The 20,303-nt window shown below is 34.0% G+C and overlaps 1 protein-coding gene across 4 annotated transcripts in view; it reads left to right on the top strand.

The window, feature by feature from the left end:
* Window positions 1-20,303, top strand: part of LOC140056924 (WD repeat-containing protein 89-like) — a 72,500-nt gene that overhangs the window by 15,876 nt on the left and 36,321 nt on the right. For all 4 annotated transcript variants that reach the window (XM_072102450.1, XM_072102452.1, XM_072102451.1 and 1 more), the window contains exons 2-5: window positions 154-258; window positions 1,614-1,714; window positions 13,122-13,206; window positions 13,802-13,851. In XM_072102450.1, the coding sequence (XP_071958551.1) occupies window positions 161-258; window positions 1,614-1,714; window positions 13,122-13,206; window positions 13,802-13,851 (334 nt within the window). In that variant the 5' untranslated portion in view covers window positions 154-160. The remainder of the gene's footprint in view (window positions 1-153; window positions 259-1,613; window positions 1,715-13,121; window positions 13,207-13,801; window positions 13,852-20,303) is intronic.

Genomic DNA, 20,303 nt, shown 5'->3' with positions numbered 1-20,303 from the left:
ATTTGGGCATATCACTACCATGTTTGGGCACAACACACTTTTTTTGTCAGTGTTTTTGATAGTGTAGACAGAGCTTTAGTCATGGTAATCCATCACACCTGCCTAGAAGATACACTGCCTGTAATATCACCCAACATTTCTTTTTCTTTTCAGAACCAACATGTTTCGACCATTAACCAATATATCTTTGCGGAGGAAAACGCAAGTGACGCCACCTGGCAACAAAACATATTTGGTCGAGATTGATGGCCAGTCAAGGTAATAAATTATTCTTATTTCTGAAATACAAAGGGTATATTTTTTTTTTATTTATTCAATATATTACACAGAGTGTACTAAGGGTACTTAATACAATGAGCCTTAGTACACATGTATGGCGCAAGACTGGCACAGCTTATGCAAATGGTAAGGTAATCCACTGATTAAAATGCCAAGGTGTGTGCTCACATGCATGGTATAAGGCTAGTGTCAGCTTCGCGTAACCAATGCCTTATGTGAACTATGGTAGGTTAACTCCACTCTTTATCCACGTCCTTGCCGTTTGTACGACAGCTACATGCGCCCATTTATAACGCAGAGCTGTCAGTCACAAGCGATTCCTAAAAAATGTTTACTTTTGAATTTCGATCTGAAAGCGCATGAATTGTTTAGAATCAAATAAAAGTAAATAATTGACAAAAGCAGAGTGACTTTCTGGAAGGATTGAACTCGAGAAATGAAAACAAGCATTGGCAATAACTAAGATGGCCTAATTTCACGAAAAGACAAAAAACACCCATGATCACTCTAAAATTTGAACTAGGGACCCTGAGCAACCTTTTAAATGTAAACGATAAACCTCGACCATTAATTTACGTATGTGTGAACACCTTGGATTACCTTACCATTTGCATAAGCTATGTGTACTAAGGCTCATTGTATTAAAAGAAAATATCCTTGGAAACTCGATTTAATATTGTAATTTCTCATAAGATTATTAAGAAGAGTACGTGACTATTAGATTTGGTTCGTTTGTAATAATAAAATGTAATTTAAATATGGTTTGTTAAATTATGAATATTGGAAGTAAAGTACATTGCACTTAAGATTGCTCAATAATATGAATCGAACTATTATCAATAGAAAATCAATGATTATTAATAGTCTGTGTAAATGTTTATTGAAGCCTGGTATATAGTATTTTTATTAGAATTTTATTAAAAACTAATACAAAGCAATGTTTACAAATGATGAAATATAGGATATAAGAATATTCAAAGGAAGTGAATGCAAATCAGGGTGTATATGCAAAACATGTAGTAGGCAAGTGGTTTATGCAAATTTCAAATGCAAATCAAACTATTTATGCAAAGCAGGATATTATGCAAAGCAAACTATACAAATAACATACTACTATACTTCTATAATAAATAATTAACTTTGTTTATAGAAGAAAAAAAGATAGAAATTTTTAAAAATTTTTAAAGATTCACTATTTATAACTATATATTTTACTGCAAATAGTAAACATTATTTATTGTAGTTTTGTTTGAAAGTTGTGTATTCTATGCATTACAATGTATTGTGTTTGATAATAAATGAAATAATTAATTAAAATAATTTTGTTTTAATAGAGGGTATTCAAGAGGTGAGCCGCTGGTTGCTATTGTTGGATCAGACATGTCATTGAACCTTTTCACAAGAGATACCTTCTCATCCTATGCTAAGTATACAGGTATACATAACATACTTTTTTATTTTTACATAAGCACCAACAATGTTGAAGAGATGGGCATTAGTGTTATCCCTCATACACTTGAGTCTCTTTCTTCATTCCATTACACTTGAGTCCATCCTCTCCACATTACACTTGAGTCCATCCTCACCACAATACACTTGAGTCCATCCTCTCCACATTACACTTGAGTCCATCCTTTCCACATTACACTTGAGTCCATCCTCTCCACATTACACTTGAGTCCATCCTCTCCACATTACACTTGAGTCCATCCTCTCCACATTACACTTGAGTCCATCCTCCACCACAATACACTTGAGTCCATCCTCTCCACATTACACTTGAGTCCATCCTCTCCACATTACACTTGAGTCCATCCTCTCCACATTACACTTGAGTCCATCCTCCACATTACACTTGAGTCCATCCTCCACCACAATACACTTGAGTCCATCCTCTCCACATTACACTTGAGTCCATCCTCCTCCACATTACACTTGAGTCCATCCTCACCACAATACACTTGAGTCCATCCTCTCCACATTACACTTGAGTCCATCCTCTCCACATTACACTTGAGTCCATCCTCTCCACATTACACTTGAGTCCATCCTCTCCACATTACACTTGAGTCCATCCTCTCCACATTACACTTGAGTCCATCCTCCACCACAATACACTTGAGTCCATCCTCCTCCATATTACACTTGAGTCCATCCTCCACCACAATACACTTGAGTCCATCCTCTCCACATTACACTTGAGTCCATCCTCTCCACATTACACTTGAGTCCATCCTCACCACAATACACTTGAGTCCATCCTCTCCACATTACACTTGCGTCCATCCTCTCCACATTACACTTGAGTCCATCCTCTCCACATTACACTTGAGTCCATCCTCTCCACATTACACTTGAGTCCATCCTCTCCACATTACACTTGAGTCCATCCTCTCCACATTACACTTGAGTCCATCCTCTCCACATTACACTTGAGTCCATCCTCTCCACATTACACTTGAGTCCATCCTCCTCCACATTACACTTGAGTCCATGCTCCACCACATTACACTTGAGTCCATGCTCCACCACAATACACTTGAGTCCATCCTCCTCCACATTACACTTGAGTCCATCCTCCACCACAATACACTTGAGTCCATCCTCACCACAATACACTTGAGTCCATCCTCCTCCACATTACACTTGAGTCCATCCTCACCACAATACACTTGAGTTCATCCTCTCCACATTACACTTGAGTCCATCCTCTCCACAATACACTTGAGTCCATCCTCTCCACATTACACTTGAGTCCATCCTCTCCACATTACACTTGAGTCCATCCTCCTCCACATTACACTTGAGTCCATCCTCCACCACATTACACTTGAGTCCATCCTCCACCACTACACACTTGAGTCCATCCTCCACCACTACACACTTGAGTCTATCCTTCACTACATCACACTTGAGTCCATTCTCCACCACAACATACTTGATTCCAAAGTCCACCCCAACACACTTGAGTCCATCCTCCACCGCCACACAGTTGAGTCCATCCTCAATCCCAACACACTTGAGTCCATTCTCCACCACAAAACACTTGAATCCATTCTCCACCACATCACACTTGAGTCCATCCTCCACTGCCCTACATTTGAATCTATCCTCCACTGCCACACACTTGAGTCCATCCTCCACCCCAACGCACTTGAGTCCATCCTCCAACCCAACACACTTGAGTCCATCCTCCAACCCAACACACTTGAGTCCATCCTCAATCCCAACACACTTGAGTTCATTCTCCACCACAACACACTTGAATCCATTCTCCACCACATCACACTTGAGTCCATCCTCCACTGCCCTACATTTGAATCTATCCTCCACTGCCACACACTTGAGTCCATCCTCCACCCCAACGCACTTGAGTCCATCCTCCACCCCAACGCACTTGAGTTCATCCTCCACCGCCACACACTTGAGTCCATCCTCCACCACAACACACTTTAGTCCATCTTCCACCCCAACACAGTCCATCTTTCTACCTGAAATAAAAACTTGATATAAAAATGCATACAAAATGTAAGATTATTGACTTTCTTAATAATTTTATGCCGAAGAACATTCCAATTGACAGATTGTCATTCAATTTAACTTATCTACATTATATAAAATATATTCAAATCTATATTCATGATATTTTTAAATGGAATACTACATACTGTACAATATAAAATGTCTTAAAAGACTCAACATCAAATAACAATATTGATTCAGTTTATGTGTTGTTGATTATTTGTAATACATTTTTGAAAATAAATTATTAAAGCCTTTATATAGCAACCAATTTTTTATGTGCTGCCTTTTCATTGATGGCACATAAAAAATTGGTGCAACCATATTGAATAAAATAATATTGGAGTTTTACTTATCTATATAAGAAGTCGGGGTAGCATAGTGTTTATGACATACAGAACAAGGCCATAAACATGGCTGCAGTCACCTGCTCAAATTTGAGTTAGTGTTTACCCACCAACCGACTGACATAGTGAGCTGTAGAGTCTAAAATCCTGAGTTCAACTCTCTCATCCACTCACCTGTAAATGAAAATATTAGGGAGGATACGTTAAATAGAAATTGCCAGAAGCCAAACATTATTCTACTGCAGTAGTTATCAAATACAGATTAGGGAGGATTTTGCTCTTGAGAATTATATTTCCCTCAGCTGGCGCTTCGGGAAATATAATTCCCTCAAGCAAAATATCATTCCCTCAGGGATGTCAAATCTTATATTTTACCTCTAAGCAGGCAATATCTTTATAATAACTACTGCATGCAGTAACTGCAGTAGAATAATTTTGACTGGATCCATACCTACAAGCTTTGCTTTCTTGGTTTTGGTACTTAATATATACTTATTAATATTATATTATTCAATTATATGGTATGATAATAAAATTGGTCAGAATTATTCCTTACATCCAGTAGATTTTTGATCAATTTGTTTTTGGTCATCGACCTGCCAGTGTTACAGTTTTATTCAAGAAGGTCTGCATGATTCTGTTTGATGTATAGTCATGTATAAACATGGCATTAGACTGATTGCACACAACGCATTACATAGGATTAATATACAACTTTCTCAAAATCTAGTCGGAATAGCAATGAGTGAGTGAGTGGCCGAGCGGTTAAGACAGTGGAACCGTAATTACGTAGCCATAACATCGGCAAGGGTTCGAGGCTCACTCGCTCCATGGTTCTGGTGGTCTTCTCGGATAAGGACTATAAACCGTAGGTCCAGTGTACACATAGCTCATGCGCACTTTAAAGAACCTAGTACATCTTTCGAGACAAGTAGGGGGTTACCCCGGTGTACTAGTCCACACAAACACAGCCACTGTCACACACAGCCACTGTGCAAATTGGGACTGGACCGTTTTAGAGGTGTTTACCACCTGTTGGTGCAGATCCTTCACTAACTGAGTTAGTGAGAAGTCGAATAAATAAAAAAAAAATAATAAATAATGTTAATCATACAAAGACAATGTTATTCCTCTATATTTATATTGAATCATTTGTTATCCTTACTGATCTTTACAACAAGTGTTTTTTTTGTGTTTACTATTATTAAATAAACAATTTTTATTCTGTTTTATATAAATTCTATGTTACCGGGTTGTTAAATGTTTATCCTTGTTAATGTTATTTTGCCACCAGCACTATCAGGAGAGTCTTTTATAGCGATATTTTTTGCTTTTTGACAATCCGCCAGGATAGTGTTCTGCGCTTTTTCTCTGCTTGTTGTTGTTCTATGTTATATATGCTTTTTGTATTGTTTTTGTATTATTTTTTCTGGATAATAAATGAATATGAATATGAATTACTATTATTTTCTTACTTTATCATGATATGCCCCGTCTTCACCAGCTCCAAAAATTACTAAATTCTGTTGTGCATTTGTGTACGATTACACCACTCCGTCAGTGTCAGGATATAAATTGAATCAATTGTTATCTTCATTGATCTGTTTTCTTTACAAGGGTTTTTTTTTTAGTTATGCCACTTTTTTTTTTAATACTGTTATTTTCTTCTTTATCATGTGCCCTCTTCTTTTCCTTGCTACTGTATCTCCAAAAATTACACCACTTTGCCAGGATACCACTCGGATAAGTTAGAATCCTCTTAAAATGTTTTAATATTATTTTCCTGTCTGCACAACAACGGCAATCATTTGTTCTTCTTATACATTTTGTGGGGTTTGATTCTAGGATGATTTTTGTATTATTGATCGTCTTAGTTCAATGGTTTACTGGACATTGCGTAGTAAGAATATTTTTGTGGGCGTAACCTGTTATTTGATTTTTACAGACTAATCACAATGTGGTTGACGTCTGTGTTTAATTACAATAGTATACATATTATATTTTTGAGTGGAGTTGTGGCTTGGTGGTTATGATGCATGGCTACCACTCCAAGGGTCCTGGGTTCAAGTCCCGTCACATGTCAGGATTTTTTCTAAGGACCAAATTACTCCACTCCCAAAGACTTGTAATAAGACTTTGTTTATGTAGAGCATCTTGTTTATATATGTTTGTCTTGTGAACCTCTGAGGGCTCTAATGATCAGCAATAGCTGGATGGATCACCCTCATTAAATATGGTTAAAAAAAAATAAATAAAAAAAAAAAATAAATAAATAACATGTTCACAACAGATACTAACTTAAACCGTATTAAGACATCTTACTTACAGACTAATTGCATTGTGATTTACGTATTGTGTATAATTAATAGTACATAACATGTTCAGATAGATATTAACTTAAACTCGTATAGACATCTTACACATAGAAACCTCGGTCCCCACAGGACTCTGGTTTCTTATGTAATTATCATACTTTGTCGACTACAATAAAACTATTTCACAATTACCCTTGTAATGATTTATTTATGCAAATCTAAATTTTAATCCACAATAAATTAGGTTATAATTTACCTTTGATAAATCTTGATTCAAATTTGTATGTTTAACAAATTTTGTTACAACCATTGGGAATAATTTTGCATCATTGTTATATTGATCTTGAAATATATTACTACAGTGTGAATATTAGCAGCAATGCAACAAATAAATGAATGCAGAATGATAAATAGTCTGCTTTATTTCCATTACTCCAAATCCTGATACGTAAAACCTGTTTTCCACTAGGCGAATTTGTTCGTCGTGTGAATCGTCAGGTTATAGTTATACGTATTTTCATCATTCCATCTTCCCAATCTCTTGAACTTGAGTTTTTCACAGAATAAAAAAAAAAAAACATGGCTTCCTACCTCATGTGTGTGGAGAGACTTTTGTAGAGATAAAAACCAAATTGGTGGATTTTATAAATTATAGGGGTGTTCACTATTTTTAAATAGTGAACACCCCTATAATTTATTAAAAATAATTTATATTTATTTATAATTTATTATAGTCCCCATTTGGTTTACCATTTATTCTGATAATTTCTTGTTATTTATGCTTTTTTTAAATGATTATTAATGGTACTTGAACTATCAAACATGTGCCTTGCAACCACTGTTTATTCAAAACAATTGTCATAAATTGACAATTGCTTAATCCGGAACACTGACTGATTCCAAAATGTATTACGTATATATTCAAGGTATCTTTAACGTCCAGCAGAAGCGAAATACATTTGGCAACATTTGTTGCCACATTGATTTCCCAGTAGCCTTTGGCCAATGGCTACCGTGAACCAAACAACATATACGCGATGATATTATAAAAGCGGTCAAATTTTAAAATATGTTGGAATTATAGGAACATCCGTCCCCATTTGGTTTACCAATTATTCTGATAATTTATTTTTATTTAAGATATTCTTTTTTAAAAATTTATTTTAAAATATACAATAGGCAAACATGACTCATCCTATACCTAGGATTAATTCTGTATTGACACTGGGGCAGTGTCACTGTTGCCATGAGTGAATTTATTCCCATGCTTAGTCATATTCGCAGCACATAAAATATATTATTATTATTGCAAAATGTTAAGTAATTACGGTTGCCATTTTAAATTGCAATGCAAATCATGAGTAAATGAAAGTCACTTTTAGTCATAGTGATCTAAATTTCTGATATTAATGGACATTGGTATGCTGAGCAAAGCACGCATCAAGCCCACACCAACGAGCTTGTTGAGATTTTTATGTTCATTTCAGATGTGCCTTCTCTCTAATAACATCATGGGAGTTATTGCAAATGTCCATATTAATTTGCCTATCTAATTTTATTTTCTTAATTTATTGCAATGATTCAGACTACAGTACTGTTTGCAGATCTGCTTCAAGATTGTCTTCACACATGATCAGAGAATCCTTATTCATTTTGTTGTAAAAGGTAGCTCCCGGGTTAAAACTATCTATTGTTTATTGTTGCCAATATCAATGTAGTTGTTTGATCAATTTGGAGCTACCCTTTAAGGTTCTGTGTCTTGCTTGTTTCAAGTTGGTAGCCAGAATGTTTATAAAGAGATTTGTTTTCCCACAAAATTGAAAAAAATAGACTAGTCTATTTACATTTGCTACACATTTCTAGTTTTAAAAGTTTGCACTTCTCAGCAAAAAGTGGTGTTTATTTGACCCGTCTGGCTATGTGATTGTGTTTGTCTGTATTGCATTCATTCACAATTGTATATTAATTGAACAAAAATCATCTTCACAGTAAAACTGAGTTTTTAATTATAATTTACAACAATTGATTAAAAGATTAAAAGAAAACACTAAAAAACAATAACAAAAGCCCAATTTACAAACAAATTATGAGCAGACGTTTGGATGAATATATTTAGATTAACACAAATTATATGATATTTCTAAAATGAAATGTCTACAACTTATCATAATGGCAATTATAACCAGTGATTCTTAATATTCATTCATGAACTGTTATGCTGCAGTAAAGGCTAGACTATAGAGAGGTTCGTTTAGGGGAAAGGGACTAGCGTTGCTTAGAAAGTAGTTTGATTCATAAAACTAAAAATAAGTAGCAGTTATATGTTGTAATTGATATTATATTACAAGTGACCGATTGGTTAAGAAGACAGTGGAACCATTATCCATAGCTATAATACCAGCAAATGTTCAAGGCTCACTTGATACTTGGATATAGGGCAATTTTTCTCATGTAGGTACTGCCATCCAGTCTGCCAGGTCCAGTGTACACAAAATGCTGGTGTGCATTTTATCATAGAGATATTATAGTGAACTATAATATCTCTATTATTTTATTAAGAACCTAGTATTCTACAGTACATCTTTCAAGATGAGTTGGAGGTTTACCCCAGTATGCTATTTAACACACAGCCACTGTTGTGGACAGGGGAGAGAGCCCCTGAATTGGCAGCACTGATATGGCATGACCCTTAGGGGTGAAGCATTGCCTACAGTAGTACACAGTGCCATGAACAGAAATTAATGGTGACTATACAAATTGTTATAATTGTTATAATAATTACAAATTGTCTCCATTGTTTTTCTGTTTATTTACTCTGTCAATCACAATGAGTTTGAAATAAAATAACATTTGAGTTTTGTAATTAGAAACCGGCCCTCTTAGCTTTTATTAGTCTCTAAAGTATTCTCAGTACTTAGAGTCATCCTTTTCTAATATACTATAGTAGATGACGATGCAATACTTACGATAGTATTTGTTATAATTTTTACAACTACGTACATATGAAATTTGGTTGAGTGGTTTTACATTTCATTTATATACAAATATAATGAAAACAAAAAAAGATACAAATATACCACACAGAAGGAGAACTAACACATACAGTATTTTATGTCTGTTTTGTTTGCAGGTAGGTTTCAATGATTCAAATGTAGGACCCCTTTAGTGATGAGCTTAGCATCCAGAATAACTAAAATCCCCGCTAAAACTGTGCGATAAAAAATAGCTGTAAACTACTAATTTCACCCCATCATTTCACACCTCAGAAATATACAACAAAAATTTTGCACTTTTTTCCTCACTTGTGCTACCAGGCCCACAAAAATATACCCCTTAATGTGGCACCTTCCTGTATGTAAGTAAGTATTTAAGAGTGACATTCCTAAAGACATTTCTAGATGTATGCTATGACTTGATTGCCAAAAATGTGCTTTCCATATACACTAACCCTATGGAACATTTTAATAGGATGTCCCCTGATAGTGTTAGAAAATATATTCTCCCTTATTTGTTTTGCATGAAAATTGAAAGTGTCTCCTTGATGTAGGTGTTCCCAGAGGACTGTATTTAACTTTGAGATTTCTTGGAATGACCTATTAGCCCAGAGATGCCTCTTGATTGGCAATCAATATATATTCCACAATGTTAGCCCTGCATCTGAAAGTATTTTCAGGAGTGGCTTTTATTCATTAATATGATTTATACTGCAGTTGAAATGTACTGCTTTATGTCCTGTTTTATTTTTGGCGTCCCTGACACAAGCATTTGCTTATTGGTGATGCCACCATTTTGGAAATAAATGTTAATTTTGATTGATTGATTGATGTTTGGATGGAATGTATGCATTGAACTGTCACCTATGGCTTGAGAAATGACGTAAATGAATCAAATCATAAACACGCCGTCATAAACACGCCGGATCTAATGAAAACAATTAAATCTCCAGATCCCAGATCATGTCCAAATCCCCCCCCCCCCCACCCCAATCGCATGTTGATACCATCGACATGCTGGAAATGGGAAACGGGATTTTAATAATCGTTTGTTAACTATTTGTTTCAAAATGTTAGTTATTTCATGAGCATATTTTAGAGCATAAAATATCAAACATAGATTTAATAAATTTATTAACATCACAAAACACAGACCATACTTTGTTATTAAAATATTTCAATTCGTGCCCTTTTGTGCCTACTTCCGTTAGAGAAGCCATTTCCATGGCAATAATTGCACTCGTTACGCTTGTTTTCATCAAAGCTTTACTCAATCAATGTTCTAAATATATTCATTTATGAATGACATGATAATTGCATATGATACCATAAGATTGCTTCAAATGTCAACCTTTTCATTTTCATACTTCTTAATTATGAACCTTCTATATTTTTATGAACATTTTTAATATATAATAACATTTTTTGATAATTAAACCTCAAAAGAAAACGCATTGTTGTTTCCAGGATAAATTTCCTGTTCTTGACTAGTCAACATGAAGAGATCCCCTCATTATACAGTATCTAGTACTAACTTGCCCACTTTGCAATCATGCTACGGCCCCTGAAAATAAACAATGGTCAATATTGAGGGGGCAGAAAATACCGGAAAACGCAAAGTGATGACTAATTACTTCTACCACGGTGACGGTTAAAAATCTACCGATGAAATCAGAAATTTTGTTTTAAAACCCTTGATGATATCTTCCTAAGAGAGATATACTGTAGGAAACAATATAGTAATGGTGAACACTAATGTTACAAAATACATTAGACAGATAGGGTAGGTATCCAAGGAGGAGATCTGTACAAAATCTTATTTCAGAATTAAGCATAATTTATATATTGAAGTCTAAGTTAATATTTGTTTTTTTTATATAGAAAAGCCAATTTTTTATAAAATTGAGAGATTAATATTCGATATAGAGAGTCATATTCATGGCATTTATTAAAACTGAATTATGGGTTATTAACAGTTTAAGTTCTATATTTAGATGAAAGCTTATTTTTGAGCTCACTCTCTGCAACAAAACAAAATGAACTTCAAACAAACTGCAAAATGATAGAACAATTATAAAATGTTTCTTGGGGATTTAGCAGTCCACTGTAGGACATATCCAAAGTTCTCTATTTAACTTCTTTTTTTGCTATTCTCAACAACCAGGTGTTTACATGTTTCCTCGGATCATCTCCCCAGATGGATAGGACAATTATAGAATAATGTTTCTTCTTGGGGATTTAGCAGTCCACTGCAAGACATATCCATAGCTCGATCTATATTTAACTCCTTTTATTGCTATTCTCAACCACATGTGTTCATGTTTCCTCGGATCATCTCTCCAGATGGATAGGACAATTATAGAATAAATGTTTCTTTTTGGGACATATGCAGGTCATATCCCTCTTCCAAAGTTCTATATTTATCTCCTTTATTTTGCTATTCTTAACCACATGTTTTCATGTTTCCTCGGATCATCTCTCCAGATCCATCTCTTCACAAACTTGAGATGTAAAATTAACTTTGTCGGTCACTGTTTTGTTAAAACTTGATGAGTAGTCAATTTCGAAGTTTCGCAATTTTAATTTTAGAACATTAAATAATTTGAATGAATAACATTTTTTACAATGGTTGCCTTATATTGACTAAACAGTAGTTTTGTAATCTTGCTTGTTTTTAAAAACTATTGCTACTACGGTACCTTTAACATAGACCCCATTTACAATTGACAATTACTGTACTGTAGGTGCCTGCAATATTTTCACTGATTTAAAATTATTTTTAGGCAGCCAGCAAACACTTAATACTATTGTGTTTACACTTGTTATCTTTCAAAATATCGTTTAATATGATTTTTAGTCTTTTTGCACATCACATCTTCTCTTGACTCTATATGTACTTTTTTAAATCTGTGTGCCCATCATTATCAGGTGTGATTGCTACGGAAATTCTATATTATTCAGATTAAAAGCTTGACGATCAGCGATAATGAACCAATATTGATTAATTAATCAAGACAATGTATTGCTCTGCTACTGCGGTATTGCTTTCATTATCGTACAACTCTAATAGGTGTGCTAGTTTTGATAAATTCATCTTCCCAATATTCATTGAAAACATGCATTTTATAGTGATCTCAACTGACAGTCATAATTGTCGGAAGTGCTTTCTTTTATAAACAGTATCCGGATAAGTTATGCGTAATACATTCAGCATGTAGTCAACCCAGAATGTACCCATGTTTTCCAGTTTTGTCTTGGGTTTGGTGGTTTTTCCTACTGTGTTTAGCTTTAAATCTGAAGTAGTTAATGGGTTTTTTTTGTGCACAATATTTGTCTTGTTTTATTTATTCATTCATTTATTGTCAGAAAAAAAGCAACATGACATTTACAACAAAAATGGCAATAGTTGGTTAAAACATTGATTGCTCGCTAGCCTAGTTTTACAAACAAAAAACAAACATATATTACATAAACGGTTTTTTATTTATGTTTATTGATCAGGTTATAGTTTAAATTCCATTATAAATAATTAATAATTGTAATGCCACCGTAATATGGAATTATGTGTTATTCATATTATAAATGTATGATGCTTGCTATGTAGGTCATCAATATTGATTTATTAAATAGATAAAATAACATAAAATGGTTGTTCTTTTTTTTAGGTCATGAAAAATCTATCACAGGGGTTCGATTCAGCCCATGTAATCCTAATGTTTTGTATTCATGTTCAATGGATGGAACAATTAGGTAAATATAATGATTTTGCCTTATTTTTTATTTTATGTCTTTAGGCAATGTGGCCAAGGATTACCAATAGTGAATTAATCACTGTCCTATCAGATAGGTGGTAATCAACATACAGGGCCTATTTTGTGAACCAGTTTACCGGGGTAACCCCCTTTCTTCTGAAAAAAAAAACTGGGTTCTTTAACGTGCACACAGGTAATAACTCAGCACACTAGACCTATGGTTTATAGTCCTTATCCGAGAAGACTTGTTCCACCAGCAGAACTAGGAGCGAGTCGGCCTCGAACCCTTGCCAATGTTGTTGGCTCTTTTAAAGTACGGTAAACGGTGCCCCTGCCTTAACTACTCGGCCATTTGACTCGTTGTACAGTAGTGCCTCGTTCAGTTATAACCACTCAACACTAACATGAAATCAATTTAAAAGTTAGACTGCAAGTGCAAGAAATTTTCTTTTTATACTGTACCCAAAATAAAAAAAAAAAGGGTTTTTAATCAAACCAGCTGGCCATTTGACTGTCATAAAATAGAACAATTTTAACTACAATAACAACAATAGATTAGGTAAATATAAATTTGAAAATATTTTATATTTCAGAGGATGGGACATGAGAAGCAAAAGAAACAAGGCCCAGCAAATATTTACAGGTATGTTTTTATATTTATTATTATCTGTATTATATATAGAACTATTATTATTATCTGGAAAATGTTTACCAACATACCATAGAAAATGGTTACCAACATACCATAGAAAATGTTTACCAACCTACCATAGAAAATGTTTACCAACATACCATAGAAAATGTTTACCAACATACCATAGAAAATGGTTACCAACATATCATAGAAAATGGTTAACAACATACCATAGAAAATGTTTACCAACATACCATAGAAAATGTTTACCAACATATCATAGAAAATGTTTACCAACATACCATAGAAAATGTTTACCAACATACCATAGAAAATGGTTACCAACATACCATAGAAAATGGTTACCAACATACCATAGAAAATGGTTACCAACATACCATAGAAAATGGTTACCAAACATACCATAGAAAATGTTTACCAACATACCATAGAAAATGGTTACCAACATACCATAGAAAATGGTTACCAACATACCATAGAAAATGGTTACCAACATACCATAGAAAATGGTTACCAACATACCATAGAAAATGGTTACCAACATACCATAGAAAATGGTTATCAAATAGGACCCCATTGGAAATAAGTTGGGTTTTTTTTCGACTTTATGGGCTATCCTAGGTTTCTTGTGTACTGTGCAATACTTTGCATGTTTCTATTTGTATTTTTTATCTTTGTCTTTGTAATTTTATGTTGAAACCTGAATAAAATAAAATAAAATCAAGTCAAATCAAGCAAATAAATATATTATGGTACTTGAAGAATCGTCAGATGAATTAGGATTAAGATTTGTGTAATGAGGCCCTGTCCTAGTGATGGGATTACATTTTATTCCAACGAGAAGTACAGAACATCTACAGTAGGCTTTATCGGAAAGAGATTCAAACTTTGCCAACTTGTTTTTTAAATTGAAGCAGGACAAACAAACATAATCTATTAAAGCAAATTTGCCTTTGTAATTATACTTACTGATGCAAGTTTCCTATGCTGATGAAAATTGGTATAGGGCAAGTCCTGTGTGTACAAGAGTTTGGCCATGGTGATATAGCTAGGTTCAGAGTTTTTGTTAAGGCAGAGACACAGACACTTGTTTTTTTATATGATTTTCCATAGTGCTTCCATAGTGTTCCAATGTTGATATAAAGTTTGCGGTACACCACATATATTAGTTCTGAAAAGAACTTTTGAGTTTCTCGACGTTTCGATCAATATGCTTTGATCATCCTCAGGAGTGAGAAACTCAAGAGTTCTTTTCGGAACTAATATACGTGGTGTACCGCAAACTTTATATCAACATTTGATTTCGCCATGCAAATCTTCAAACAATACATAACTTAAGTACAGTAAACATGGTAAACATTTTTTGTATAATACTAATAGTTTTACAAGTTTTTGTACATACTTTTTAAAATCTACCTACTGTATTTATTACGGTAAGCTTTGTTCTCACTTTGACGTAACTCAAGGATTTAAGCTCAACACAATCATAATGTGATGAATCACTTGCGTTGTCCCTACGTCATTATGACACGTGCAAGTGAGAAGCAAGCTTTACAGTACTCGACACTACCACACTGTCCCAGAGAATTTGCCGAAACATGCCTCAGTGACGATGTCTCAAGCATAAATTATATAAATTCACAAATACCACAAGATCTTGTAAATTACTATTAGAAATTAAATAGATTATTTTTATAAAAGTTTTTCACCAGTGTGTGGTCTTGCATCAGTAGTGGTTTAAATCTATTTTAAGTATAGATAGAGAAGATCTTATTATGACAATATTTAAATTTGTTTTTTTTATTTAGTAGGCATTGCAAATTCATAATTTCAACGCTAGTTTAACTGGATATAACTTGGTATTAGATGTTTAGGTGATGATTTTGTTGTACTTTAATTCAATTCTGGATGTCCCTATAGAGAGACCTTAGATCTGCCTCGTGGAATGTTTTCATTTATTGTTTATTAAATTATTATTTTAATGTTAGGCTTAATATTTATTTTATTTCGTTTTTTTTTTTTAAATTGCCTAGTGAATATTTATACATATTTACTTTATTCCATAAGTATTCAGACGGATTCAGTAACCAATTAATGAAAAAGCCCCAGTGTCTTATCAATAATATTTAATAAAGAAACACATCATTAAATACTTTGATTTTTTACAACATCTTCTCCTTGCCGATGCCCGTGATCTGCAGGCTATTATTTTGTTAAGATGAAAATGTTTCAAATGTTAAAAGCTAAAATAGATGTTTTCTTGTTGAATTCTGCTACTATGCCGAGGCAGAAATCATGCACTCTATCCAATTGCAATCATCAAAAGCACTTTAACGGTGTTACTTAAAAGACTTTTTTGATGTTTATGTGACATTTGAAATGGTTTTTGTAGTGATTATCTCAATTAAATTTATCTCCTTCAAACATAAACAGTGTTTTTTTTAAACATAAACATAGTAATTATGGCTGGCTTGCTGTTGATCTTTCATGTTTTCTTTCTACTTCTCAACAGGGAGTATAATACGAGGAGAAGAGATGGTGGGATGAGAAAAATATGACAATAATTCATATCTTAACTAAATAAATATTTGGATTTCAGTACATCCAAAACAAATGGGAATTGATTGGTTTCATCAATTTTTTGCATTTTTTAAAAACTTTTTGGTTGGTAATATACCCCACAAACTGTTCGCATTCATGAAATCCCTTGTCAGGGCATACATCTTTCTCTACCACTGTACAATACTTATTATAATGTCAACAATAATACAGGCCCACACACAGTCAGACACAGTAACGAATCACCACCTAACATAGACACTCGTTTAAATCACATTGGACCAACAGCTTACTGTTCAATCTGAAGGACAGGCAGAGCCAGCTGTCTTGAATTATGATTCTTTACCTATATCTTGCGTTGTTCTCTTATCCGCCCAACAAAATAATTTGGAATATTAGTGAGTTTCAAACGGATTTGTCAAAGCAAGCCTATACAGTAGCCAAAAGTGTTACAGGAGTGTGAGTGTATACAAGCACTATGGACGGGAAGGACTATTTCCAATACAAGATGAACGATAAATATTATTTTATAAAAGATAGTGTTAGACCTAAAATGTTCCTGTTAAACTGCACCTTTTTTTGTATTAAAAGTTTGTTGTTCACGTGAATGATGAACTTACAGATGCCATATTCGTTAACTGCATAACTTTGTGATTAGGCGTCAGTGTTAATATCAACGCAACTAAATGCTCAGTTCCACAAGCATTTATAAAAAATACATTGATGCAATACATAACCGTCTGTCATCAAATATTAGTTTAGAACTGTTTATGTGTAATAATAATGTTGATATTGTTTTATATTTTGCAATTTGGGTCAGAATTTGTGGTTTATACTTATTTTTTAACATTTGAGAGATGAGTTTACTGATCTGAAATATTTTGAACTTCTATAAATTGAAATGTTATTTTTATACTTTATGTTTATGATTTGTTTAAGCTCGAAGAAACCATTTGATGTTGTTGTTAAAAAAGCTTTAATTTTGTCTTTTATTTATTTTATTACCCACTCTTTATAATAAATCGGTGAGGGGGTGTGTTTTGCAACAGGGTTTTCCCCTTCTCTGTGTAAACAAAGTTGAGAGGATGTAAGTTTGTTTCAATCGACAATGATATGAATCTGAACATACTAAGAAGCAACACACAATGTTATCCTAGTTCTTCGGACCACAATAATATGAAAGTTGTATGGATGTAAAATTATAGTGGGGAATATGTCTGGTTTGGTAAATTATGATATAAATTATAATTTGTTGATTCGTGCCTCACAGAGTTAAGAGCATGTGGCCAGCACGGGGTGATGGGAGTTAAGCTTTCGGTGACATGACTTCATCTGTTGCTCTTACTTGGTGATCGAAAAGCATGTAGTTTAACACGTAGTTTAAGTACTCTGCAGTAATAATGATGTAAGCCATCATCTATTTAAATTTTTGCAATATTCTGTAAAAATTATGAAGTGGGGGAATGGTTTGTTTACACCTTAAGGAAAACATTTTGGACGTATATTCAAATTTATTGAGTAAATAAATTTGAATGAGAATTGCGTAAACAGGTTTTAATTTTGGTTGTGATCCACTAATATGCAATTACAACAAAAAGATTATTGATTGATGTTGATTGATCTAGTTATGAGTGAGTGGTTGCATCTTTGGTCTATAGAAATCTTCTCTAATCTTATTTGATTTCTCACCCTGTAATCTCTAGGGACGCCAGCTGGGTAGACACTGAGGTCCGTAATATTGATTTGATTCCATAAATAGCATGTGAATTGGAATAAGGCGTAGTAAAAAAAAATTGAAATCTGATACATTGATTTTGCACTTAGTTGTTGATGCTTTGGCCATTCTGCTGCTGGATCAATGATGCCTACAACGATTATGTCTGGCAGGCATCGTTTTCATGTCACATGATCAGTCAATGCCACTTTTTATCGATTTTTGTTTTCTTGCAAGAGTCATTTGATTCAGGTCTTCTGTGCGACATACAAAGTAGTGACATCTCGCCAAACATTTCATCGGTGTGTTTTTGTGTCTTTAGAATTGTCAATATAATCCCTGTAGGGATTATGTCACATTTTTATTCATTATCATTCTACAGCATGTGTATTTCGTACTATATTTCCTGATTCTAAAAGATTTTACTAGATGGACCATGTCAGATACTGATAACTATATTTTGTTTACTCTAAACCTCTTACTTTTGAGGGGTCATTGTGAGATAATCAAATTCAATGTTTATATTGCTCTTTTTGCAGTGTCTGAAAATAGAAAAAATTTATTTTTTTATCAAACCTATCATAAAATCTGAAATTAGATGCCTTGACATTTTCCTAACACCTAAACACAAACTTTTTTTAGACAAACGACAAGCTGTTAGTGTTAGGCAAACTCAGCTCTAGCAGGCCAATTCATGTGACTCATTGATACCTAAAAGATGCATAAAAGAAACAAAAAATCATAAACCAAGAAGCATATCAACTGAGTCAAATACTGTATGACTCTATAATTGGCCCTCTAGAAGTTAATCTGTCTAATTACTTTCATTCTTCTAAAGTAACTGTTTGTTACACCTGAATTCAAATTCTATGACTGTGAAATATGTATGTATTTTTGCAGGGATGAGGAAACTGTTGAAAGGGCATTTTCTTACATTGATTTCATTGCATCCAAGTTGAACTATATAATGTATGTCTTTGGTCAGTTTGCAGAAGCAGACCAAAGGCAAAAATGATCGTTATTTGTTGATGAATGAGTGATGTAGAGCCTTTATTCATAATTGAATAATTAGTATCCTAGCATGTATCGTTTAGGTGTTTATAGATAATTAATGAGCCACACTTGCAGCAGCACATGCTATGTATAGATTTGTTATTACTATGAAGTGATTTGTAACAATCTACCAGTCACATCAAGACAGGTGTATATACTGTATAACTCTCATTAGATTTTCCCTTTCACTGTCTCTGATGCTTGAAATATTGCTCTGTTCAGTTCCTCTATTCAGTTTCTCAATTCAGTTCCTCCATTCAATTGCTTTGTTTATTTGCTCTAGTCAGTTACTCCTTTCAGTTGCTCCAGTCAGTTCCTCGGTTCAGTTGCTCCATTCAGTTGCTCTGTTCAGTTGCTCCAGTCAGTTCCTTCGTTCAGTTGCCCTGTTCAGTTGCTCCAGTCAGTTCCTCCGTTCAGTTGCTCTGTTCAGTTCCTCCATTCATTTGCTCAGTTCCTCCATTCAGTTTCTCCAGTCAGTTCTTTCAGTCAGTTCCTCAATTCAGTTGCTCCAGTTAGTTCCTCCATTCAGTTGCTCCATTTAGTTGCTCCATTCAGTTGCTCTGTTCAGTTGCTCCAGTCAGTTCCTCCGTTAAGTTGCTCTGTTCAGTTCTTCAATTCAATTGCTCTGTTCTTCTAGTAGTTTCTCAATTCAGTTGCTCTGTTCAGTTTCTCCATTCAGTTGCTCCATTCAGTTCTTCCAGTCATTTCCTCCATTCGTTTGCTCTATTCAGTTCCATAAGCATTCGCTCTATTCAGTTCTATAAGCGTTCTTGTGTAGTTAGTTCCTTTCAGTTGATATATAGCCAAATTTAAGATTTTTATTCTTGTATAATGTATAATTTATAGAAAATTGTAATATGGAGCATTATAAAATTGGTCATCTATCAAAATATGTTTTGATTAAAGTTCTGAATGATTGGTTGCTATCTGTGATGTCATTTGGATCATTCTTGAGGTAGTAATTGGACCTTTCTTTTTTTTATATTGTCTTCTACATAAAATAAAACCCTTTGAAGGTGCTTGACAACAACAACAGTCGTCAAGGATGTAGAAACGACAAGATCCAAACCCCTTATTTTGAAATGGCATTGTCATGACCAGGTACACACATGTT

This window comes from Antedon mediterranea, chromosome 8 (assembly GCF_964355755.1).
Source record: "Antedon mediterranea chromosome 8, ecAntMedi1.1, whole genome shotgun sequence".
In the NCBI taxonomy this organism is placed as follows: Eukaryota; Metazoa; Echinodermata; class Crinoidea; order Comatulida; family Antedonidae; genus Antedon; species Antedon mediterranea.
Note: the sequence above shows the minus strand (reverse complement) of the source record. Positions and strands in the feature narration are given on the sequence as shown.